The 27,231-nt window shown below is 41.4% G+C and overlaps 1 protein-coding gene across 50 annotated transcripts in view; it reads right to left on the reverse strand.

The window, feature by feature from the left end:
* The window catches only part of ABI3BP (ABI family member 3 binding protein), a 403,542-nt gene that overhangs the window by 64,974 nt on the left and 311,337 nt on the right, over positions 1-27,231 (reverse strand). For 35 of the 50 annotated variants that reach the window (XM_065587762.1, XM_065587764.1, XM_065587936.1 and 32 more), the window contains 7 exons: positions 22,707-22,781; positions 21,811-21,885; positions 21,261-21,335; positions 18,265-18,339; positions 14,541-14,615; positions 13,983-14,048; positions 12,867-12,941 (listed from right to left, as the gene is read on the reverse strand). In XM_065587762.1, the coding sequence (XP_065443834.1) occupies positions 12,867-12,941; positions 13,983-14,048; positions 14,541-14,615; positions 18,265-18,339; positions 21,261-21,335; positions 21,811-21,885; positions 22,707-22,781 (516 nt within the window). The remainder of the gene's footprint in view (positions 1-12,866; positions 12,942-13,982; positions 14,049-14,540; positions 14,616-18,264; positions 18,340-21,260; positions 21,336-21,810; positions 21,886-22,706; positions 22,782-27,231) is intronic. The other 15 variants (XM_065587954.1, XM_065587946.1, XM_065587872.1 and 12 more) reach the window with 3 other exon arrangements.

The raw sequence follows: 27,231 nt of genomic DNA on the forward strand, positions 1-27,231 counted from the left end.
CTGGAGATACACTGAACCAAACACAGACCATATTTGGACTACTGAAGGCAAAATGTGGGTAAAATTCAGTTTGTATATAAAGGACTGTCCTATTTACAAATAATGTAAACTGATTTAAAAAAAACCCAAAGTTGAGTGGCACTATAAAGATCAACATAAATATTCTTGGTACATAACTATTTTTGGTATAACTGTTTTACATATTGACAATTAAGACACATGTAGACTAATCTTAATATGCATTCCCCTAACAAAATGAAGGTACATTTAAATATCCCACTGGCTGCACAATGGCTAATGTTGGTAAAATGAGATAGAGGAGATTCACTGCAATTTTGTCACATCTGTGGACAATCCATCTGAATAGTTCTCCTTAATGTGCTCAGTATGTTATGTTAAAAACAATTAATCACAACAAAGTTTTATCACAATTTACTTTCCAAATGACTCAGAACATTATGTACTTAAACTTAATTTGGATAACATTTCAAAGAAGTCAACTAAATTAATATAGCACACTATCTGAAAATGAAAACCACAGTCGAATAACTATCAATTTCAAATTCAATTCCAACCTGCCCATGATATTAAAAACAAAGATTTTATAGATTTAGCAGCTATCATTAAGATTGTTTAAGTGTTAGATGTACTGCTCCAACAGTATAAATCAGATAATTCTTTTTAAGTAACTTCTTATTCACGGATCACCATTTATGGGCCTAATCCTGGCAAAACTCTGACTGGCTTCAGTGGAGACAGGATCTGATCTTAAAACTAATCCTGAGAAGTTTTCTGATTACTTATCAAGCTGAACAATAGCAGACTGGTTCCAGTTAAGTCTTCTAGGCAATCTTATGGCAGCTGTCTTGAGTGGCCGGTGTAGCGGTATAGTACCCAGGACAGGTACAGTCTTGCTGAGCATGTGATGATAAACCCAAGCCAAAATGATCCCAAAGTCATCAGTTATCATTATAGATGGGACCTGTCATAAAGCAGCCGCTCTAGAGACAGGCTGTGGTACGACAAACCCACCTGCTTCAGTTTCCCGTCAGTCCAGCCTTAAAAAGAGCACAGCCTCACTCACTGTCCAGTTCAAAGTCCCACCCCGGGCATAACTTATGCATGGCACGCACAATATTCTGTAGAATCCGTGTGGGAAAACCATTCTCCCAGTTCCCACAGTTAAACAGAGGAAAACACAGTGACTTCCATTCCCCTATCCCTGGACATTACTTCAGGTCACCCACCCATGAGTCCACCAGAACTCTGTTCCCAGTTCCTTTCTGCCCTGAGTTCCAGGGCCCCAGCCTCTAGACCATCCACCTGAGCATGACTAGTCTCATGCGTCTTCTACCCAAACACAATGCAATGACTCAGCTCTTTTCGGGCTCCTGGCTCTGGCTCTCCAGATCATGAAGATCATCACGCTAGCCCCCGTACTGGTCTCCTAGCCCTCGGCCCTTTTCAACCTCCCAGCACAGGCTGTCTGTCTCAGGAAGGTCAACAGGCTAGTCTCTCCACTGGTCTCTTACCTTTTAGCCCTTTACAGCCTCCCTGCATTGGCCCTCCAGTTTGGTAAAGTCAGCAGACTAGCACCTCTGGCAGTCTCCTTGCCAATTCCTCCCTATTCACAGGGAGGGCCTGCAGACCTTTCAGCTCTCTTCAGCTTTCCTGTCTCTCCTGGCTAACTGTCACTTGTCCTTTAAGTCTGCTCTCAGGCAGTTTTCCAGATCTCCCACTCACCCAGTCTCCTCCCCTCTAGGGCTCAGGTGCCCCCTTTTAAGTGCAATTTGATATACTGGACCCTGCTCCCTCTTAAAGGGATCAAACATCCTATGACAGGCCCAAGCCACAACATTCAAATCTGGATCTGGGCGTGCTTCAAAATGTGGGAGGATGTTTGGATGCAGGATTTTGATTTGGGCCCATCTCTCATAATGATTATCTTTTCAAAGTACCTTTAACAGCTCTGTATTCTCTTAGGATGCTTACTAATAACAGAATGCTTTGCACTTAGCTCTGATTGGGCCACAACCTCAGCTAGTATAAACCAGCTTAGCTCCACTGACTCCTTTCTGAAACCAATGTGAAACTGCAAACGGCAGATGAGTTCAATGCAAAATAATAGATCAGACCAGGATTCCACCCCAGGTTTTCCCTAAATTTAGAAGAAAAAATGATGGTGGTTACTTGACTTCAGTGGAACTACGCTGATTTATACCAGCCATTGATCTGGCGCTCTGACTAGAGAACATAAGAATAGCCATAGTGAGTCAGACTAATGGTCCATCTAGCCTAGTATTCTGTCTTCTGACAGAGGCAAATGCTAGATGCTTCAGTGGGAACAGGGCAATTATCGAGTGATTCATCCCCTGTTGTCTAGTCAGAGGATCTGGCAGTCTCAGGCTCAGAGCCACCCACAGAGTAGGGTTGCATCCCTGACCATCCTGCCTAATAGCCATTGATGGACCTATCCACCGTGAACTTATCTAATTCTTTTTTGAACCCAGTTATATTTCTGGTCTTTACAGCATTCCTCTGGCAATGAGTTCCACAGACTGACTGAACATTGTGTAAAGAAGTACTTCCTTTTGTTTGTTTTAAACCTGTTGACTATTAATTTCATTGGGTGACCCTTGGTTCTTGAGTTATTTGAAGGGAAAATAGCATTTCCTTCTTCACCTTCTTCACACCATTCATGATTTTATAGACCTCCATCATATTCCCCCTTAGTCATCTATTTTCCCAATCTTTTACATACATTTAAAACATTTACAAAACTGGGTAAGCACTAATATCCCAGTTTCGCAAATGGGGTGATTGAGGCACAAAAGAATGCAGTAACTTGCTTAAACTCACACAGATTAATTTGCTCCATTCTCACTGCTACTTCCCCTTCAACAGCATCTTCTGCTATTTTTATGCATGTATGTAGTGACAGGGTCAGGCTAGAGGGCTACAGGAGAGTGATCGAAAGTAGATACATTAGCCGCAGATTAAGCAAGAGTAAGATAATGGGCTGTTCCAGAACAATCAGAAAGTTGCTGGAACCAATTATGGCAGGGAGACTAATTAGGACATCTGGAGCCAATTAAGAAGCTACTAGAATCAATTAGGACAGGCAGGCTAATCAGGGCACCTTATTTAAAAAGGACCTCACTTCAGTCAGTGAGGTGTGTGCGAGGAGCTGGGAGCAAGAGGCACGCAAGGAGCGGAGAGTGAGAAGGTGTATGGCTGGAGAACTGAGGAGCACAAACGTCATCAAGCATCAGGAGGAAGGTCCTGCGGTGAGGATAAAGAAGGTGTTGGGAGGAGGCCATGGGGAAGTAGCCCAGGGAATTGTAGCTGTCACAGGAAACACTGTAGACAGCTGCTATCCACAGGGCCCTGAGCTGGAACCCGGAGTAGAGGGCAGGCCTGGGTTCCCCCCATCCCTCCAACTCCCTATTTGATACAAGAGGAGTTGACCTGGACTGTGGGTCCCACCAGAGGGGAAGGTCCCTGGCCTGTTCCCCGACCCACGAGGTGGGTCAGCAGAGACTGCGGGGATTGTTCTCTTCCCTTTCCCCCATGCTGGCCAGTGATGAGGTTAGCTGAGTGAACGGCAGGTTTGAGCCACTACAAAAGTAGCCAAACTGAGGGCTGCCATGAATCTCTGAAGCGAGCAAATCCACCAATATGCGCAGGACCCACCAAGGCAGAGGAGCAACTTTGTCACAATACAGATAAAAAGATAATGCAACATTTTATTGGATAAATAAAATTCTATGCTTTCAGGCTAAAAAGACCCTTCTTGAGAACACAGATCTGTTACTTGTTCTCAAGAACTAATATGATTATAAACATCCTCTGCTAATGTATATGGTGTTTGGTAACAATGCATGAAACAATAACAAATCTAGTCTCAGCAAAAACCACTGCAATTTTCTCCACTGTCTAATCTTTACTTAGCCACTACTTTAGGGTGAAATTCATTCCCTATGCAGAGGGGTGACACAAGGTCTATGTACCACTTAAGCACTTTTTTGAAGGAGCAGAGGGAACTGGTGTGGAGGAAGCAGTGGCACTGGAATGGGGGTGGGGTGGGGGCAGAGGTCATGAGGAATTGTAGGAGGAGCCACTTTCTTCTGAGGAGAGAGAAGAGCAGCTGCCAGGAGAGTTAGAAGAAGAATAATATATTCATCTTCAGTGTATTTTATTAAGAATGACCCCACCTGACTACAGTCCTCTACACCGAGTCACAATGCCACATACAGATCCACAAACTGGAAATGGCTCAAACCAAAACCCTGAATCCAACTGACTCTGAACTTCAGGAAGTTCAAAATCCAGGTCTGGGTTTTGTGTTCTCAGGCCTGTTTCCCCTGCAAGTATAGAGCATGGTTACATCTGAGAGTGACTGAGTCAAATAGAATTTTTCTGGGTACTCCCACTGCTGCATGCCTCCATCCTTACCTCCCAAAAAGGATTTAGTGACTAAAAAATACAATTTGACCCTCAGTGTTGGTTAGTCATCCCTAATTTTCAATAAAAACCTCCAAGGCATGACTGGATGTGATCTATTCAGCCAATATCCATGCTTTCCTGTTTAGCTCTTGAAAAATCCTCTCTCCATCCTCAAGTTCTCACCTGCTTTCTCATCTTCTGCCAGTGAGTTTCTGGCAACTTCACAATCTCAGAATTTCAATATTTGAGGTTAATGAAACTAACATTTACTGACAATATCCCCAAAGAAAACTCTGTGTCCATGTTCGTTGCCAAAACAGGAGGTAGATCTGTTACTCTCTTGACATTCTGTTGGTTCTCAGAGTGCTCATTACTTTCTGATTATATTAGATATCTAAAGTCATACTCACACACAGCATTATTTTACTCTTAGACAATTAACAAATGATGCATTTCATTTCCCAAATTAACTGATATATATACACACACATTCCCCAGTATTTAAATTTCTTGGCTGACCTACTGAACCTCCTGTAAATTATCATTATTTAGGGAATTAGACACCCAGTAATCCTCACACCTAGGAAGCTATGATTTCTCTCAAATTCTGATTTAATTATAAAAGGAGATGGGTTTGGACAATGCATATTCTTTAGATTTCAAAGCACTCTACAAAGGTGGCTCAGAATTATTACTCCCATTTTACAGATAAGGAAACTGGGGCTCTGAAGTGTGAAGTGACACACCTAAGGTCACACAATCAGTGACAGAGCTGGGATTAGAACCCGGGTCTCCTAATTCCTAGTCTGGTATCCTGTCACAGAACTGCATTACCTCTCAAAGCCACCCCCTATAACTGATGTAATTGCAGTCTACTTTCAGATTTATAGCACTGAAGTAACTGTTTACATGATCAAAGCAATGGATATGTGTTTTTTTTTTTTTTTTTTTTACTTGGGACAACTAATAAAAAAACAGGAAGCGAGGTGACGGTCAAAGGTTCAAAATCAGGGAACCGGATGGGGACACCGAGCAGAGAACCCTGGACAGCGCCCACTGCTCCTCGAAGGTGGCAAGGGAGCCAGCGGACGCTGCCCAGTGGAACTCCGCCCGGAGACGTGAGACCAAAGAGGTATGGAAGTAGGCCCCACAGTCGCAGAGCACCCCCTCGTCCAACATATAGATGGTAAGTTTGGCCAGTGCCAGGAAGAGGTTGACGAGGAGGTCCCGCGACTTAGTGGGGCCACGGATAGGGTGTGCATAAATAAACAAGTGTGGGGAAAAGTGCAGCCAGAACCTCAGCAAGAGGTTCTGGAGGAGCCGGAAAAGGGGTTGCAGCCTGGCGCACTCAAGGTAAGCGTGCGCCAGGGTCTCCCTGATGCCGCAGAATGGGCAGGCCTCGGGAATAGGGGTGAACCGCGCCAAGTACACGCCCGTGCTCACGGCTCCATGAAGGAGCCGCCAACCAATGTCCCCGGCGGGCCTGGGAACTAAGGTGGAATAAAGGCTGGCCCACCGGGGCTCCTCACCCTCCACAGGTAGCAGATAGTCCCTCCACTTGGTGTCGGGGCGGGACACGAGGGTGAGGTGATGCAACGTGTGGAGCACGAGCGTGTACAGATGGTCTCTGGACGCGGTCCGAAACCGGACCGGCTGCAGAGTGTGCAGCCGGCTCGGATTATGGGAGCGGGGGAGCCAGGGGGGCTCACGGAACAAGGGCCCGAGAAAAAGGTCCGGAGGGCCCGGGGTGAGGGGTGGGCGGGGAGCGCCCTCCCGCAGGGCCCGCCACAGGAAGCCGAGAGCAGGAGGTGACAATGCAGCGCCCACCTCCTGGAGTACACGCAGAGGGGTCGCGAGGGTGGAGAGCCCCATGCGCCGACCAAGCGCGCGGGGATCCACCCAGTCCCCTCTGGTGTAGTCCAGGAGGTCTCCGACCCTGGTGGTTTCCGCCAGGACCAACCTCCGGCTCACCGAGGGTGACTCCGCCACCTGCACACGAAGATCGGGATTGTGCAGCAGGGGCTCCGCGAGGAGATCCACACCCTCGGTGGCCACAGTGGACCTGGTCACCGAGAAAAGCAAGAAAATGGATATGTGTTAACTAACTCTCACAGAGTAGAGGACTCAGAATGGTGCTACAGGTCAGGCACGAGATCCATTGTCGGGTCTGTGTGCAGGGCTGTCCCTAGAGGGTGCGGGGCCCGGGACAAATCAGCCCCTGCCGGCTTGGGGGCCCCACTCTGCATAGGCGGCTGGGCAGAGTCCCGGTTGTGTGGGACAGCAGCTGAGACCCTGGTTGTGTGTGTGTGTGTGTGGGGGGGGGGGGCTGCAGCATCCCCCGCATGCCTAGTTCCCTTGCCTATGTCTTCCAGGACCAACTGCGGCGGGCAATCGCACCGGCCTATGGGGCCCCCCAAAGTGCGGGGCCTGGAGCGGTTGCCCTGATTTGCCCTACCCAAGGGATGGCTCTGTCTGTGTGAGTAAAGATCTCACCGTTCAATATCTGTTTCAAACAGAAAAATATGCTGCACACCATGAGACGTAGGGAAAGTATGTGCTAGTTTACTATGCTATCCCAGAGCTAACTAATCAATACAATGTGTAGGCACATTGACAAAACCATTGAACTGCCCACTATGCCAAACACAGCTAAATTAGGCCATCTTGAAGAAAACAAGCCAATCTTATATGACAACTTAAATGGTATTTAATTAGGCAGTATGGAAAAACAAATCCAGGGTTTCCAGGAGAAAGGCTAACAGAGCCACAACACTGGCATGGTTGTTCTGTTTTCCCTGTTGCCTGATTAAATGGAGTTCAAAGTTGCAAGTAAGTGTGGTTTTGTTCATTACTTCAAGGATTTAGTGGTATTTGGACTACCCAACAGCATGCTGTTTGTCATGGTATCTGTCAGTCTAGTGTAATGATTAATCAGGAGAATTTCTTCTCAGCACATTCACCCAAACTTTTTGATGTGTGTGGCTGACAGTATTTGCATGTGTGTTTATATTTTTCTCTGACTTTAATCATGCCTCCTGGAAAAACTCATGCAGCCTGGAATAACAGAATATCTAGCATTCCACATCCCAATAGCAGAAATACCACAATAAATCTCACTTTATTTCCATAACATAAATGGCTTTTGCCAGCAGATGGGGTGGGGTGAGTTTATGAAACGACTAACTAAACTACCTAAACACTTGAGTCCTGTAGAGCCTGAGCACACAGTTCTAGTTTTAAAGGTGGGGAAAAAAGAGCAGCACATACAGTGGGTGGCTACTGTGACAGAAGCAGCCCGTTCAGTTCCTGCACAAGGAGAATGCTACTTTATAGGAGAGTTGTTGAAAACAACTAATATACCATGCTAGTACATTGTGCAGTGCTTTAAATTGTCAGGATCAAACAACTATAAATGAGGCATTAAGAAAACCACTTTTTCCATTATGACACAAGTGTTGTAGGTTAAGACAAATAAGCAGGGAATCAAATTCAAAGAAAATTATAGAAAATGTTGCCTCACATTAGGAAGAGAATTAAAAAAAAGGTTATTCAAAAGGATGCCGCTTGTGTCCCATTCCCACAGTCAGTTTAACACCTGGCACCAGAGTCAAGAATGCAACCAGCCAAAAGGCCGAAAAAAAGCCAGCCAGGAAGCCAGCACAGTCTCATATGCTGCTGCTGGAAAAAACACATTCCACAGGTTAGCATCTGGATCCTCCAGTGCCAAGCACACTCTGCATGGGGCAGCATATCTTGGCACTGATGCCACAGGTCAATGACGAAGAAGAAGTGGAGCGCAGTCCAAGAACACTACCAGCAAGGAAGGAGAAAGAAGAAGAGCCCAGCTGGTATTAGAATGACAGACTAGCCAGGGTTCTTCAGTAACCGCACTGTTCAGGGGAGAAAAATTATGCAATGTCTAAAGGCTTTATAAAATACTATACTATTTAAGAACTGTACAAGCACTGCATTTAAACATGCAACATTTAGGCCCCGACTGGCACTACCAGAATAACTATTGTAGCCTAAATGTTGCACATTTAAATGCAGTGGCTTATAGAATACTTAAATAGTATTTTGAAAAGAGAGTTAATATAGAAAACTATATTAAATACATAAAACTGCTATATTTATATTACTGATTTAATTAGCTTTTGTCCATATTGTCTGAAGGACACAAAAGGTGACCTCAACTAAGGGCTAGATATTAGAGGAGAAATGGAAAATTACAATAGGGTCATAGAATCAATAAAATGGAATTTAATGAGCAGTCCCTGCTCAATATCTTAGATGTCTATACACAAATGCAAGCAGCATGGAGTAAATAGGAAGAACTGGAAATCTTGGTAAACAAGGTAAACTATGACTTAATTGGCATCACCGAGACTTGGTGGGGTAAATCTCATGACTGAAATATTGGTAGAGGGGTATAGTTTCTTCAGGAAGGACAGGCGGGGGGAGGTGCTTGCATTATACATCAAGAATATATATTCTTGCTCTGAGGTCCACAAAAAACTGAGAGGCAGAGTAGTTGAAAGTCTCTGTGTAAAGATAAAAGGGAAAGAAAAACAGGATGATGTCATGGTAGGGGTCTACTATAGACAACCAAATCAAGAGGAGGAGGTGGATGAGGCATTTCTAGAACAATAGAAATGTCCAAAACATAAGACCTGGTAGTAATGGGGGACTTTAACTACCCAGACATCTGTTGGAAAAGTAATACGGCAAAACATAATTGCTGTTAAGTTCTTAGATTGTAGTGGAGACAACTTCTTGTTTCAGAAGGTGGAGGAAGTAACCAGGGGATAACATTTTAGATTTAATTTAACAAGGAAGGATCGGTACAAATCTGAAGGTAGAAAGCAATTTGGCTGAAAGTAATTATGAAATGATAGGTTTCATGTTTTTAAGGAAAGGAAAAAGAGTAAGAGCAGCATAATAAGGATAATGGACTTTAGAAAAAGCAGACTTTAACAAACTCAGAGAACTAGTAGATAAGGTTCCATAGGAAACAAATCTAAGGAAAAAAGGTATTCAGGAGAGCTGGCAGTTTCTAAAAAAGAGACAATACTAAGGGCCGAATTGCAAATTTTCCCAATGCGAAGGAAAAACAGGAATAATGGTTAGGGGCCAAAATGGCTCCATCAGCAGCAATTTAATGACCTAAAATAAAAAAGGAATCCTACAAAATGTGGAAACATGGACAAATTGCTACGGATGAATATAGAAGAACAGCACAAGAATGTTGGGACAAAATAAAAAAGGCTAAGGCACGAAATGAGTCACACCTAACAAGGGACATAAAGTGCAATAAGAAGAGGTTCTATACATACACCGCTACCTCAATAGAATGCGACCCGATATAACACGAATTCGGATATAACGCGGTAAAGCAGTGCTCCGGGGGGGCGGGGCTGCGCACTCCGGTGGATCAAAATAAGTTCAATATAACACTGTTTCAGCTATAATGCGTTAAGATTTTTTGGCTCCCGAGGACAGCGTTATATCGAGGTAGAGGTATACTATTAGCAGCAAGAAAAAAATGAAGAAAAAAGCAGGTCCATCACTTAGTTGGGAAGGAGAGCTAACAACAGCTGACAGCAAGCAGGCTCTAAGGTGTTTAATCCTTAATTTGCTTCAATGTTTACTAAAGAGGTTAATTATGACCAGATGCGTAACATAATTTATAACAACAAGGAAGGAAGGAATACAAGCCAGATTAGGAAAAGAACAGATTGAAGAATATTTAGATGAGTTATATGTATTTAAGTTGGCAGGGCCTGATGAAATTTAACCCAGGGTACTTAAGGAACTAGCTGAACCAATCTGTTAAGAATTATCTTTGAGAACTCCTGGAGGTCAGGTGTGGTCCCAGAAGACTATAGAAGGGCAAACATAGTACCTATCTTTATAAAAGGGAGCAAAGAGGACCCAGTTATAGACCAGTCAGCCAAACTTCAATACCTGGAAGTTCTGCACTGCATCCGAGGGTGCTAAAGGAGTGGGCAGATGTGATTGCAAAGCCATTGGCCATTATCTTTGAAAACTCATGGCGATGGGGGAAGTCCTGGATGACTGGAAAAGGCTAATGTAGTGCCCATCTTTAAAAAAGGGAAGGAGGATCCGGGGAACTACAGGCCAGTCAGCCTCACCTCAGTCCCTGGAAAAATAATGGAGCAGGTCCTCAAGGAATCAATTCTGAAGCACTTAGAGTAGAGGAAAGTGATCAGGAACAGTCAGCATGGATTCACCAAGGGCAAGTCATGCCTGACTAACCTAATTGCCTTCTATGACAAGATAACTGGATCTGTGGATGAGGGGAAATCAGTGGATGTGTTATTCCGTGACTTTAGCAAAGCTTTTGATACGGTCTCCCACAGTATTCTTGCCAGCAAGTTAAAAAAGTATGGGCTGGATGAATGGACTATAAGGTGGATAGAAAGCTGGCTACATTGTCGGGCTCAAAGAGTAGTGATCAATGGCTCCATGTCTAGTTGGCAGCTGGTATCAAGTGGAATGCCTCAAGGGTCGGTCCTGGGGCCGGTTTTGTTCAATATCTTCATTAATGAGCTGGAGGATGGCATGGATTGCACCCTCAGCAAGTTTGCAGATGACACTAAACTTGGAGGAGTGGTAGATACACTGGAGGGTAGGAATAGGATACAGAGGGACCTAGACAAATTAGAGGATTGGGCCAAAAGAAATCTGATGAGGTTCAACAAGGACAAGTGCAGAGTTCTGCACTTAGGATGGAAGAATCCCATGCACTACTACAGCCTAGGGACCGAGTCGCTAGGCAGCAGTTCTGTAGAAAAGGACCTAGGGGTTACAGTGGATGAGAAGCTGGATATGAGTACACAGTGTGCCCTGTTGCCAAGAAGGCTAATGGCATTTTGGGCTGTATAAGTAGGAGCATTGCCAGCAGATCGAGGGATGTGATCATTCCTCTCTATTTGGCATTGATGAGGCCTCATCTGGAGTACTGTGTCCAGTTTTGGGCCCCACACTACAAGAAGGATGTGGAAAAATTGGAAAGAGTCCAGTGGAGGACAACAAAAATGATTAGGGGACTGGAGCACATGACTTATGAGGAGAGGCTGAGGGAAATGGGATTATTTAGTCTGCAGAAGAGAAGAATGAGGGGGGATTTGATAGCTGTTTTCAACTACCTGAAAGAGGGTTCTAAAGAGGATGGATTTACACTGTTCTCAGTGGTACCAGATGACAGAACAAGGAGTAATGGTCTCAAGTTGCAGTGGGGATGGTTTAGGTTGGATATTAGGAAAAACTTTTTCACTAGGAGGGTGGTGAAGCACTGGAATAGGTTACCTAGGGAGGTGGTGGAATCTCCTTCCATAGAGGTTTTTAAGGTCAGGCTTGACAAAGCCCTGGCTGGGATGATTTAGTTGGGGAGTGGTCCTGCTTTGAGCAGGGGGTTGGACTAGATGACCTCCTAAGGTCCTTTCCAACCCTGATATTCTATGATTCTATGATACTGGAACAAATGATTAAATAATCAATTAGTTAAAACCCTTAGGTTAATAGGGTGATAAGTAACAGATTTGTCAAGACCCATCATGCCAAATCAACCTAATTTCCTTTTGGCCTAGTGGATGGAGGGAAGAAGTAGACATGATATATATTGATTTTCGTAAGGCTTTTGACACAGTTCCACATGACATTTTCATACAGAAACTAGGGAATGTGGTCTAAATTAAATTGCTATAAGGTAGGTAGGGTGACCAGATGTCCCAATTTTATAGGGACAGTCTGGATTTTGGGGTCTTTTTCTTCTATAGGCTCCTATTATCCCCCCACCCCCTGTCCCGATTTTTCACACTTGCTGTCTGGTCACCCTAAAGGTAGGTGCACAAATGGGTTGAAAAACCGTATTCAAATAGTAGCTAACCATTATCATCATCACTGACATTTCCTTTTGAGTTACAAGAGGACATTCCAAGTACCAATTAAGACTGAAACAACTACAGTAATATGATTAAATGGCTGAGCGCAGTGGTCGTTCATGAAACTGTTTTCTCATCATACCCTTAGAGTGGTAGGGAACTTGATCCCAGCTTGGAACCCCACAACTGTAATTGTACTGTAGTTCTTGTTAACAATTAGCTCAATTTGAAGCTATAAATGGACCATATATAAAACAGTAGTGAATATATATATATATATATATATATGTTTTTTATAGTGATGCTCAGTCATGATAGGCATAAATTAAGCACCATAACATGATCAGAAAACAGTAAATGAATTATAGTATTCCAGGTAGAGAATTCACTCCCATAACTAAGTAAAACTTGGTAAAACATGAATTCAGAGAAAGTTAGATGGATTGAACAGGTACAATCCTGGCTTTTTACTGATACACTCAAATATTGCAGAGAAAGCATATCTGTAAGCATTACCTGTTGGTGTCCCACCCCATTTCATCGCTCCAGCAGTTTTTGTTCTACCAGGTCCCGGTGTTGTCTTGTTTAGTGCTGCAGAGACAATAATACTAAATTGCTCAGACAGTTTTTAATTAAAAAAAATAAAACACTGATAGCCAGGCCACTGCAAACTGAATCCCCTATTGGTTAGAGAGGAAATGATGTAATAATGGTATTGTGGCTCATGCATTTGATTTAAAAAAAAACAACAACATGCTATTTTAGTCCACAAATTGGGTCTTCAAAAACCATTTTATCTGAATGTATGCAAACATTTTTTAAAGATGGAAACTACCAACAGGGTATGGTTGCAGAATCCACCAGTTGCAGAATTTGATGGCACAATACAAGCTCTCATTGAACAAATAATAAAAGTGTATGTGAGCAAAGTCCCAACTACTATCACAAAACTGTGGAGCATGTTGAAAATTGAAGTTCTAGGGTAATTTAAAAAAAATTAAAACTGAGATTTGTATTAAATTAAACATCAACAAGGATCAAAGAAGAAATAATGTACTGTTTCTATTACTTATTTACATATTTAATTAAATAAACATCTTGGTCTTTGAATTTACTTGAAGATGCTGCAGAAATTTCAGTGGACCATATTGTGCCACTAATTCTTAAGCAAAACTCCGCATTTATTTCAACAGGGAATTCTGCTTCAAAATCAGTGTTGTGAAATGGCTCAACGTGTCACAGACGTTAGCACAATGCATTGCAGAAATTGGGAGTCTGACATGAAATATAAACTACATTTATCAGAGAATATGGGAGCCCTGGTTACTACTGTTGGTTAAGCAGCATTATAAGGTACTTTCTAGATTATGCTATGCATTATCTGGGTCAACAGCTTCTATACAATAATGAAACATCTTTTTCAGACGGAAAAAAATTAGAAACCAGCTCTTTGAAAGTTTATCTGATTCAAAAAAATTCTCAGTAGATAAAATCAGCAATGGAAAGACTACATCAATAGACCTACTCAACAGAAAAGAAAATACTAACTGCTTCACAGCAGTATTTAAAAGATACAGCTAAAAGTAAGTGAAGCTGATTAAACAAGGATATTTTAAAAGAATACTTAATTACCAGGTCTGGTCTGTGGCTTATCAAAGATCTTGGGTCTTGCAGAAGTGAGACGCACTTTATGTGGTGCTGAAAGAGACACACTGAAGTTTAAGTGCCAGGGTTGTGAGGAATAGCAATGATCAAGGGAGACAGGCCTGCCAGTGCATTGAAGCAAAATGAGCATGTACCAATTCTGTAATTTTCAACATATTAATTTAGCTGCACATTGAAAGCCTGTGCTTGTTTGTTCAGAAGTTAACTGTAGCCAGTCTGTAGAGTCTGGCTGGCTACATTCATGCTTAGTTTTAAGAGAAAAAGACATGAATTATTTTACACTGAGTTACACAATTGCATATGGATACAGAGTCAGTTCTACAGGATGTTTGTGGCCTTAAGAAGTTTAATTAGCTTCTGTAAAAAAACAAAGTTAAGTATTCCAGATAAAGGTGTGAAAGTTTTCATCATCACTCAAGAGATGACGTCTGCAAGCAAAATGAAGAAATTCAAAGCAATGAGAGCATGGGCTGATGAAATGCAGTGACAGCATGAAGTTTAAAAATGTGAAGTGTTGGCCATTACCCAGGGTTGCCTCTGTTTTGCCAAATGGTTTTGATATTTTAGGTTTAATGGTTTCTGTATGAATCACATAGGAAGCTGTAAATGTAAAACAGAAGTTATGAACAGTTAGTTACTATCATCTTACACCCAAAATACAGTCTAATAGGCTCTACAATTCTTTGCACCATAAGCAGAGTTTGTCATTTGGCTGCTGAACCTAGTAGCCATTCTGCACTAGCAACACTGTAAAATAGTTTTTTAAGAGTCTAAATGAAGAATAAAATTTTTCATATGAAACTACAGAGGAAATGTTTAAGCAGACAGAATGTCATTGTTCAACTTGGAAAAACGGTTATAGGCCTAGATGAGATATCACATCTGAAAGATGGCTGAGTATGTTAATACTTTGCACTTCTGTAACACTATCCATCTGAGAAACAAAACACAAAGTAGTAACATAAATGCATTAAACTTCATATGATCACTGAGGCAGATGATAGATTTTGATTGTACAGAAATAAAGTACAGTATATTTAAAGTAAATGTTCCAATGGGGAAATATCCACTTTCATATTATGACTATTTCCCCATAAGATTTGGGAAAAAATAGACACATTTTCTTAAATATTTTTTTAAAAAACAACAACATTCCCTGCAAGTTTCATTTACTTGACTAAAAACATGGAACAAGATGAAATTCTGAAAATTGTGTCTTCTCAATCACCAAGGCGGCCCTTATGCACATGTAACTCCCACTGAGGTTCACAAGAGCTGTGTGTATGCAGGGCTACATAGTCAGGAAAAAGGGGGAAGTCATGATTAATCTGGCTACTGTTAATTACGTAAACTCTATCCCACAGAATTCCAATGAAAAGTATCACATGGTAAGTAACATCTTTCTCAGTCTTGTACAATAACTAGACTTCTTATTGTGTAGTCCCTATTTCCACTCCATTGTGGGGCATGCATGCGCTCCATGTGTCTGAGACCAGAAGATTTTTGGCTGTGCCCTTCTCTGCCTCGTACTCTTAACTGAGAACATAAGAAGTGGTGCAGACTGACTGCGTCTCCAGTTCCTTCTCCACCATGAATCATGTGCAAAGGAACCAAAGCAGAGGGAAATGAGGCCAGGTAGTGGAATACATATAAGGACAACATATCTCGAAGCACTTCACTTTCTAATTACCAGTAATTTCTCTTTCTTATTATGTGTATTCCACTGTGGATGACTGACAAGCAGTATTCATTGAGGAGGGTGCAGAGGACCGCTGTGGTACCAATGACTGGAAGACTGCTGTGCTGGAAGATGCATTAGCTGTCGAAACTTGTATCCGGACATGTCTCTCATGAAGGTATGGACAGAACCCCATGTTGCTGCTTTACAGATTTCAGTAAGAGGACCATTACAAAATGAGGGTATCAAAGCAGCCTTGGCCCTAGTTGAGTGGGTTCTCACATATCAGGGGAGGATGGCTGTTAACTCGCAACACAGCACAAGGCAGCTTCGTATCTGCTTTGAAAGTCTTTGGGAAAAGATCGCTTCCCCTCTCAACCATTTTGCAAAGGCAATATCTAGGCAATATCTTCTTTGTAGGTAGAATGCCAGAGCCTGGTGGATATCTAGAGAATGAAGTATTATGTCCTCACTGGTGACGTGGTTTCGGGAAGAAAACAGGTGAGTGAATTGTTTGATTCAGATGGAAATCTGAGGTTATTTTAGGAATAAATTTAGGGTGAAGTCTTAAAGAAACGTTGCCCTTTTGGAAGATTATGTACAGCAGATCAGCCATAAGGACTCCCAGCTCACCTCATCTTCTAGCTAAGGTGATGGCATCCAGAAATGCAACCTTTATAGATAGGTGGGTCAAAGAGCATGAGGCTGGGGGGTTAAATGGAAGCCTTGTTAATGTTGAGAAGACCTGACTGAGGCTTCATAACAGGAGGGAAGGTTCTGACCTGACCGGAAGGTTCTGAAGCCAGGGTGAACATCCTGAACTTCAATCTGCAGATAAAGACACCAAGCTGTTTGAGATCTGAGTCTCCATCCTTCTTTTTTATGGGGTGGGGGAGGGGATGAGAAAGTATTTTGAGTAAATACCCTTTGCCCAGTGTTGAGGTGTTACCAGCTTTATGGTTCCTGATGAAGATGGGATTCCACTTCTTGAATGAGCAATCTCTTGTGAGAGTGGTTCCTGAAGAAGGGTAGAGAAGGGGTTTTGATGGGGGAGGGGAGATTAACTCTATAGTGTAGCCCGTCTGAATGATGTCAAGAATGCATGTGTGGGTCATTACCACCTGCCAAGCTACATGGCCACCAAATTGTGTACAAAAAATCTGGGAGGACCGACATGGCATCTGGAATGATTTGGTCCCGTCAAGTGTTTCTTAGCAACAGGTTGGGGTTGGATGGAGGAAGAGGGGGGGAACGTTTGCTTGCTCTGCTGCACCCTCTGTCATTCCCATGGTGGTTCATAGCCCCTCTGAAGATAAAAGGGGTGAGGTGCCAGTCACTGCTTATACCATTATGGCCTGTGAAATTTCCTCCATGGCCCTGGAGTGTAGCTCCCTAGACAGCAGAGGGTTGCCTTTGAGTCCTTCAATGAGTGTAATGAATTATCAGCCTTCTCCCTGAACAGACTGTTGTTTTCAAATGGAAAATCCTCCACTGTAGATTGGACTTCTCTGAGGACTGAAGCCATGACACTCTACACTTGACAATAGCCAACACCATCAATTGGAAGGCATGTTCGCTGCATCAACTGACACTTGGAGGAATGATCTGGTAATCAATTTACCTTCCTCAATGAGTACTTGGAACTGCACTCTATCCTACTGCAGGAGCTGGTTAGTAAATTCTGTGAACTTCGAGTAATTCACAAAATTGTATTTAGACATTAATGCCTGGCAATTTGCTATGCAGAAATGTAGGCTAGTTGAAGTAAAAACTTTCTCCCAAATAAGTTCCTTATCAGAAGGCGGTAGATCTTGGTTGATGTTGCCTGTATCTTTCAATGACTGCTTGGACTATGAAGGAGTTTGGAGCAAGGTGTGTAAATAAAAATTCTGCTCCCTAGACTGATACAAAGTACTTCTGTTCTGTACCTCTTTGGAGTGGGGGAATATATGACAGGTATGCCAGACTACCGTGGCAGATTCTAAGATGGAGTCATTAATGAGGATTGCCACCAACTTGGTAGGCCCATGCTCTGCCGAAAGTTGAGGAGTTTATGAGGGGGGATCTGGAATGCATCAGCAACCCTCCTTCATAGGTCTTGGAGTTCCAGAGCACAAGGAGAAGGGTGCAGGTGCAGACTAATGGAAACTGCTAGCAAAAAGTTTTTGGTTTCAGGAGATTGCACCCCACAGCAGAATACACATAGGGACCATCACTTGAAGAAGAATCCTTGAGTTCCAAGTACAGAACTAAATGAGATTAGCACATTTTGTGCATTTGCCAAGCCAAATCTTGCTCTTGGATGCACATGCACAATTTTTTTTCCCCAATGGGAGCAGCACATGTCCATTCGAGGGCAGAATTTGGCTCAGTCTCTGAGTCTCCCCCTCCCTCTCCAAAAACACAAAATATGGTATTTGGGCTTCTCAGAAAAACCAAATTGTACCTGGAATACAATGTTCTAGGTAATAATGTATACACCATTTGACCTTAAAGTGCAAAGTGCAGTCATCCACTTCAGAGATTGTTAACGATCTCAAAACACTGAATTAAGAAAAACAAATCAGTTACCAGTTTTCAAGTGTGGATTTTCAGTTGTTAGAGCAGTTTGGGGCTTGAACGAAATCTGGTATGTTTCATTTGGAACTGAAAGTGAAAACATCAGAACTTATTAAATGTACATCATGTCTTCTTAAAATCCGATGCTACAAATTAAATTCAAGAAGGAGGAGGATTAAAACTGTTTGTGTAGTCCAAAAATGAAAAGGTTCAGTGCTGGAAACCTGGCTCAAAATCATGCTTTAATTGAAAATATAATCTTTCAGACTAGGAGGATACAAAGCATTAATAAGACAGGCAACAAAAGATCAGAGGGTCAGGGTAGAGCATTGCAGATGACAGTCCAGCCTTGTGCGTGAGATGTGTGTTCCTAGAAAGGATAGCAAACAAACCGACTGGAAAATCAGAAGCAGTATTATGCATGAGCCCTGGAGCATGACCAACCAGTAAACAAAAGGGAGAGAAACGTGGAAAGTTTAGCTATTGTGACAAAGCTCTGTCCTTGTCTCTGTGGGTCCTGCGTTTCCTGATGGATTTTGCTAGCCTCAGAGGCTCACTGTGACCCTCCACTTAACCCTTCTCTCTCTAGAGACAAGGGTCACAGTCTACTGAGCCATTTTCATCATAAGCCAGAGAGGGAGGTGAGGAGAAGCAACCCTCCCTCGCAGTCTCTGTTGTCTCCCAGTCTCAGTGATTAATCGGGGGAGGTGGGGGTAAAGGGGGGAGCCCGGGCCCACCCTCTACTCTGGGCTCCAGCCCAGGGACCCTAATAGTATCAGCTATGGTAGCTAACCTTTTAGGAACAGGACACGTACAATTCCCTGGGCTACTTCCCCACAGCAGCCCCCACTTCCTCAAGCTCCACTTCACCCTTACCTCAGGGCCTTCTTCCTTGTGCCTAATATGGTGTGTACTGCTCAGTCTCTCCAACAGCACAATTTCCTCCCACAGCTCCTGACATGCGTGCCCACCTGACTAACTGAGAGGCTTTTAACTAGTTTCAGCCAGCCCCGATTGGCTTCAGGTGTCCCAATCAATCTAGCATCCTCCCTGCCTTCTGGAAAGCTCTTAATTGGCTCCAGGTGTCTTAATTGACCTGGAGCAGCTGCCATTTACTTATCCTGGTACCAGGGATTTGTTTAACCTGGGGCTAATATATCTGTCTCCCACTACTCTTCTATAGCCATCTGGCCTTGCCCCATCACACTATTGATAAAAGAATAATTTCAGTCATCTTCCAAAAGCAGAGGGGAAAGGTAATGACAAAAACTGGCAAAAAGTTCTCATTGCCCAAAGTCACTTTGGACCCATCAACAACATGAACTGTTACAAGGTTAACTGATCTAAGACGCACTGTTTTTGGGCCACTAGGAAATAAAATATCAGCGACACTTGTGATAGAAGCAAAGGTCAACTTAGTAGTATGTGGGGTCAGGATCAAAGGGCAGGTTTTTCTTTTACAAGATAAAATAGCATTCTAATTAAACAATTGCCTGCTACAGAAAGTTCATTTTTCAAATACTTAAAAGTATTCACATGTATAGGAAAAATGCTTTTCCTATTATATGTTGTATATTTTAAATTTCCTCACCATCCTCTTCTCACATGCACGCTTCTTTGCAGTTGTGCTAACACTAATGTCCACTGATGCAACCACTGATAGCTCTAATCAACTGATTCCTCCCGTAAGAGTGACTTTGGTTAGTTATACGATGTCTTTCAAAATCATCCTTTAAAAAGTTAACCTTCTCTTTTATTAACTATCTGTTTCAATTATTATTTGAGGTACAACAAAAAATGTACAATTCGCTAAAAAACAGAGCTATTGATTACATTCTCTCACAGTGCTAGAGGATTGAGAAAAAGGAAATGATTAAAAATATCATCATCAACTACGTCTGCCTCAAGAGCAAATATAATTGACAATTCAAAGACTAGGGTTGGGGCCACCACTTTGGAAAAATTAAGAACTCTGCTTCCTCCTGTCATTACTCACCCTAAAAGTTTTCCTTATTTTATAATCCAACTAAAACTGAATATTTGGAAGATTCCAAAAGTATTTTGATAACTTTCCCTCATTCTTGTGCACAAATACACTTCAGGATTGTGGCCACAGACTGAAGAACCAGGAGTCTCCTCCCTTATAACAGTGCATCTGTATCGTGTAATGCACCTATCACAATAGTATCTGAGTCACCACTAGTTTCTCCATCTCTCCTATTGTTATTACTGATGAGAAGATTCTCTTCTCTTAGGGAAAATGCAGATCTACAAACTCAACCTTTTGCCTGGAACAAAGTGATCTAGAAAGTACCCTGTCACTGGGCCAGACTCTCCCTTCAGTTAGATGCGTGTAAATCTGAAGACACCTACTGAAGTCCATGGCATTATTCTAAGTTTGCACCTGTTAAACAGAGCAGAAAGTCTCTACTCTCTGCAAGTTCCAAAGAGGAACAGTTGTGTAAAGTCTTGTGAGCTTCAGAATACAATACAAGGCTTATCTTTTTTTGGGCAGGCCTGAGCTTGGTTGGTGTCGGACTCTTTTGGAGTATGATTTGGAGATCTGAGTTCAGAGGATAGTTGAAAAGGTGAGGAAAACCTTACCAATTCACGGTTCCCTTTCATACAATAATTTCCATAAGAAGAATGATGGCCGCGATAGAAATGCATATATATCAAAGACACATCAAGGGGTTCTATGGGTTAAAAACAATCCATGGATATTACTTAAATTCAACATGAAACGACCTTGAACAAATGGCTGACTTGTCACCTGCTTTCCACAAGGAGAAATTCAAGTCACGCTAGTCCTTTCAGTGTCTTCTTCTTTTACAATCCACTATTGTGTGCTCAATTAAATAAAATGATTGTAATATCTTTCAATATGCCATGTTTGTCAAATCCTCAAGGCACTAACCAATGTCAGCATGTGTAGCTAAGCTAATGCCACAATAACATTTGTAAAGATTGTAAGCCTCTATTCCGAATTACAGAAATAATGCAATTACCAGGTTTAGTCTGCAGTACTTCTGGCCTGATAGATGTTTTGGGTTTGGATGGAATGAGTCGTGTTTCTTTTGGAGCTGAAAGAAAGGAGCAGGATTATTATTGTATTCTTCAGGAATCATAGTTCAATGCCATATTTAGCCCACAGAAAATAAAAGCCTGCAATAAAGAAAATAACATTTTCATCGTTTTCTGGAAGCTGAAATAAAATGACTGCTCAAAAGGAAGAAAATTAAGAGTGCTGCGCCGGGGGATGACTTGATATAGTGGTCAAAGTGGCCACAGTTCTGATGCTCTGAGAAAATGGGACTACTCAGTTTTGACAGATAGATAAGAAATAGGTTAATGGGTGTTTCTGAGCAGGTTTGGCAGAGAGATCATTTCTAAGACAGAGCTGTGAGTCTTCCATGGCAAAGGATGTGCATACATGTAGAAGGAGAATGAAATGTTGCAGCACAAAATAACTTTCTAGAACATGTTTTCTAGAAGAGTTTTCTTTGGTGAAAAGGGAAAAATACCAATATAACAATTTCAGTAAGGAAACTTCTTTACCCATCGTTGCCTTTGTCTGTTTAGAGGTGACAGAAGGTTTTGTTATGAGTGGCTGCGGGGATGTTCGATGTATTGCTGTTGGGGAAAAATGCAAAGAATCTTAGATACTAAAATAAAAAAGAATTGATGAACTTCGGTTTTGCACACAAGATAAAACAAAAACTGCAATGGAAATAGGTAGCATTTGGGTTATTACTGACCCCCCCCCAAAAGGGTCAATTTACAAATCACAGCATAACACAGTATCAATTGTACTGACTGTTGACAGAAACAAATTGACTAAGATCTTCCTTGTAGCTTCTTCCTTTATATTTGTAAAACAATATAAAATCAGTAGCAAGATAGATATAGAAGTATCCATTTTAAAATTGTTTTTGTTCTAATATAATACTACTACTAAGCTCTTATATAGCACTTCTAATTGGTACATCTCAAAGCACTTTACAAAGGAGGTCATTATAATGATCCCCATATGGGAAGAGTAAGACACAGATAAGAGAAATGACTAGAAAGTAATTAGAAAGGGTCTGATATATGCAGCCACCCAAACTTTTTTTAAAAAAACAAAACAAAACAAAACAGTGAATCTTCCAGTGCTGAAACAATGATGGTTCATCATGTGCCGTTCCTTGAAAATCCTTAGGGAATGAGAAATAGTGGCACGGGGTTCAGCCTCTCCTTTTTGGGACAATAAATCTGTCAGCTTTAAAGTATTTTTGGTTTGCAGAGGTGTACATTTTGCCATCGCTTACCCCAGTGCAACACAACTGACTAGAGCTGCACAGGAATAACTAAAGAGAAATTGGCTGAATGCTTCTGAAAAGCACAACAACTGAGGTTTGGCTAAACGAATGATTAAACCTCAATATACAGAATTACAAAAATGACTCAATTACCAGATTTAGTCTGTGGGACTCCTGGCTTGATGGATGTTTTTGGTTTAGTAGGAATGAACGGTTTTTCACTTGAAGCTGAAATAAAAAAAAAAAATCCCTGGATTATAATTGCAAATTTCTTTAAGGAAACACAGTGATTGCAGCCTTCAAGGAAATGTGTGTCCAATAGCCTGTGAGGCAAATTGTGCAAGAACAATGCTGAAAATCACTTAGTATGCATGGCCAAAAAAGAAAAAATTACACTGCATTTTGTTTCAATAGTAATTGCTGTGTCTGAAGTGGGTGGCATTCCCAGTGTTATGAGAACATCCACCTTTGGCTGAAACAGGAGAAAGTTGTTGACAAAAAGATACAGAACATGTTAAAACGAAGGGGCTGCTCAAACTAACCTGACAAAAGATAATTTATTCAGACACTACTGGCCAAATTCTCCTTCTGTACGTGAATGCCTGAGGACAGATTTGACACTATGTTATTTTCCTGTTAGTCCCCCACTCCACCTAACTGGATCTATGGATCAGCTTCCCAATTCCAGCTTACAAAACTGCTCAATTCTAAGTTGATCTCTATATCTTTCAGCCGAGAACTCTTGCCATGCGGCATATCCTCAACTGAAAACAAGTATTATTAGGAATATGCTTAGTATTTATGGCTAATTTTTTTTTAGTGGTACTGGTGAGGTCTGTGATCTATATTGGTGTGAAAAACTTAGAAAAAAGTTATGGACAGGGACTATCATATCCTCATAATAGGACAATTCACCAGAGTGTGGACATTTGGGTGTTAAAGGAAATTCAAATAAAAAAATTATAAACCCACATGTTGAAGAACCTTTTCGCCCCAGGTGTGGGATCTCAAGTAACCTAACGTATATACAATAATATCTGGTGAAGATGTAGATAGCTCACAAGTGACTGCCAATGCATACATCAAGTACTGATTCTTTTCCTCTTTCAGAGCAAAAATAGGACATTGTTTTAGTAAAATATTCATGTAATAGAGCTTTAATTTTGGGAGTTACCGAGAAATAGTATAAACCGGCGATTAGTATCTACTGAGATGGAGAAAAAGTTGCACCAATTTAATTTTCAAAACATTGGCTAAGACCTATCTACAAAGCTGAGGCCAGATGACTTAGATCACTGATTAAGATAGTTGGAGCGATGCACTCTAATTAATACCCCCTACTCTCAGAAGCATCCATCTTCTCACTACGACCGATAGATTTTTTTTTTCATTGTAAATTTTATTTCTGCTCACAAGCTCAAATAAAGAGTATCTACCTTAGATTCATTCAGAAACTCTCCTACTGGGACATGAATAAAGTTCAGAATAAAAATGGTGTGGCTTATGTTCCATCCAATCTTTTCCTGACAGGGTTGACTGGGAGCTAGTTGAGGTGATTGAAAAGATGGGTTTGAGAGCTGCTGTTTGGAATTGGGAAGAGATTGTAGGTGGTCCATTTTGATTTTTGTATGGTCTATGGTGGTGGTTGGAGTCCTACAGTTTTCTTTGTGTAAAGAGCTCAAAACCAAACCAAAGGTGCAGGAAACACCTTTCAATAAATACACTACCTTTTTAATAATGTCTTAATGAGCTGAATTTATGAGAGACAATGAAGAGTGTTACATATTTGGATATCAGTTTCTGTACATCTGATATTACATTTCCAGCAACACTTGTCTGTTCTATAAGTCAAGTCTCTTCTGACTGGAAAAGATATGAAATCTCAACAAATTAGGAAATCTTCTTGATCTTAAGAACTATCAAGGAAAGGAAACTTTGAGTGAAATATTGTAGGTGATGTCCTTATTAACAGAGTTGGGTAAAACTGTTAAAAAATGCCAGGAACACTTGTATGATTTTTTTGCAAATTTGTTCCACATTTTGTGATCACTAAATTTCAATTTTCAAAAAAGTCTAGGCAGGTTTAAATTATGCATAGAAAGCCTGAGAAAAAGGAACAAGCCACTTTCCTGAAACATCTCACATGAAAAGACCATTTTAACATAAAAATTCATGCTTGTGTACTTTTTTAAAAACGCCACTGTAGAATAACCACCTAGCTTTCAGCCCACTGCTTAGCCAACTTAATCATGTGGTTTTTATGAGGCAATATCACCTCCATCCTCTATTTCAAAAATGTGATTTTTTAGAAAGTAGTTCTACTGTGCTGCAAATGTTCAGATAATGAAAAATATTTTCTATAAAATAATATTGAAAAATTTGGAAATTTAAATTGTTCCAATTCACTCAGACACAGGAAAACTTCATTAAAACCCCCTCACAAGTAAACATTGCTTTATTTCACCAAATTCTACTCATTGAAAAAATCTGTTGAGATAGTGGAAGTGTTTTTCCAAGAGTCCTGAGCAAAAGTATCAATCATTTTCCTATTCCTTTCCTAAGATCCTCCTGAGTAGCTGGAAATGGCACATAGATTATGCATTTCAAAATCAGGATTTAGCCATATAGACAGTCCTAGCTGTAAAAGAGCCATCCTTTTTTTCCATTGTAGAGTTGAGGAGAGAGAGAAGGAACACACTGACTGGCAGGATGATCTCATGGAAGGATAATTCTCCTGGATTTCAATACTGTGTTACAGAACAAAAAAAAGAACTTGTGAGGCAACATTGCATGTGTCGGAGAAAAACAGAGTTCTCACTCTCTTTTTTGGGTGCAGCAAATGTATGCATTGAAATCCCCTTCAAATCCCTGTCACATGTTTTGAAGATTTAAACATTTTCTCCTAGAAAATTCACATTGTGTGAAGAAAAAGATTCCCTAAGGTAGGTAGGCACCTTGAATTTGTTTCTAATTATGCTAGGTGATGTGATTGGGGGTGGAGGGAGCGCTAAGAGGCTGACTGCCTCAAAGAAAGCCTTAGAGAGCTGAAATTTCTATCACAATCGAGAAGTAAAGGCAAGACAGGAAAGATGATCTTATCAGACTAGAAAGGGAGAAAAAACAAAAACAAAAAAAGGAGCATGAAGGGCAATCCAGTTCTAGGAATTTGAGTGAAAAGGAAAATGGTAACTCTGAGATAGTAATTGTCTGGTTTCCAGAGTTGGACTCGAAGTAATGGGAAGCCCAAGATACAATCAGATTCTAAGGGCTTGTCTACACAGTGCAGTAAAGAGCATTCAGAAGTTGTGACTTGTACAGTGCTCTAATATGCTGTGCTCTAACTGCCCCATTTAGACCATGTTGGCTGGAACTAGAAGGTATATAGTTTGCATTAACATAGTCCTGTTTCAAAGGAGCTGACTGAAGATAAACAGAAAGGGTTTGTCCACTTAGTGCATAGCAAGTTGGGATAAGAACATAAGAATGGCCATACTAGGTCAGACCAATGGTCCATCTAGCCCAGTATCCTATCTTCTGACAGTGGTCATTACCAGGTGCTTGAGGGAATGAACAGAACAGGTAATCACCAAGGGATCCATCCCCTCTTACCCATTCCCAGCTTCTGGCAAACAAAGGCTAAGGACATCATCTCTGCCCATCCTGGCTAATAGCCATTGATGGACCTATCTTACATGAACTTCTCTAGTTCTTTTTTGAACCCTGTTATAGTCTTGGCCTTCACAACATCCTCTGGCAAAGAGTTCCACAGGTTGACTGTGCATTGTGTGAAGAAATACTTCCTTTTGTTTTAAACTTGCTGCTTATTAATTTAATCTGGTAACACTTCCTTATTTACTTTCCCATACCAGTCATGATTTTATAGACCATATTGCTCCCAGTCATCTCTTTTCCAAGTTGAAAAGTCCCAGTCTTATTAATCTCTCCTCATATGGAAGCTGTTCCATACCCCTAATCATTTTTGTTGTCCTTTTCTGTACCTTTTCCAATTCCAGTATATCTTTTTTTTAAGATGGGGCAACCACATCTGCACGCAGTATTCAAATTGAGGGCATGCCATGGATTTACATAGAGGCAATATAATATTTTCTGTCTTATTAGCTATCCCTTTCCAAATGATTCCCAACATTTTTGACTGCTGCTGCATATTGAGTGGATGTTTTCAGAGAACTATCCACAATGACTCCAAAATCTCTTTCATGAGTGGTAACAGCTAATTTAGACCCCATCATTTTGTATGTATAGTTGGGATTATGTTTTTCAATGTGCATTACTTTGCATTTAGCAATACTGAATTTCATCTGCCATTTTGTTGCCCAGTCATCCAGTTTTGTGAGGTCCCTTTGTAACTCTTTGCAGTCTGCTTTGAACTTAACTATCTTGAAGAATTGATGTAAATCTACAGTGTGCTAGCCTGCCATACACTATGTCACCAAGTAGACCCTGGTACCACGCACTAGAAGTTCTGTAGTGTGGGCACCACAGAACTTTTACAGCATGGTAGCAGAGTCCACGCGGCCGACTAGTACGTGGCAGGTTAGTGCATTGTAGATTTACATCCCAACTTGTCGCACACTAAGTCTCTGTGTCAGGGCCAGCTCCAGCATTTCTGTCGCCCCAAGCAAAAAAAAAAAAAAAAAAAAAAAAAAGCCGAGATCGC

The sequence above is a fragment of the Chrysemys picta genome, chromosome 1, assembly GCF_011386835.1.
Source record: "Chrysemys picta bellii isolate R12L10 chromosome 1, ASM1138683v2, whole genome shotgun sequence".
Classification (NCBI taxonomy): Eukaryota; Metazoa; Chordata; order Testudines; family Emydidae; genus Chrysemys; species Chrysemys picta.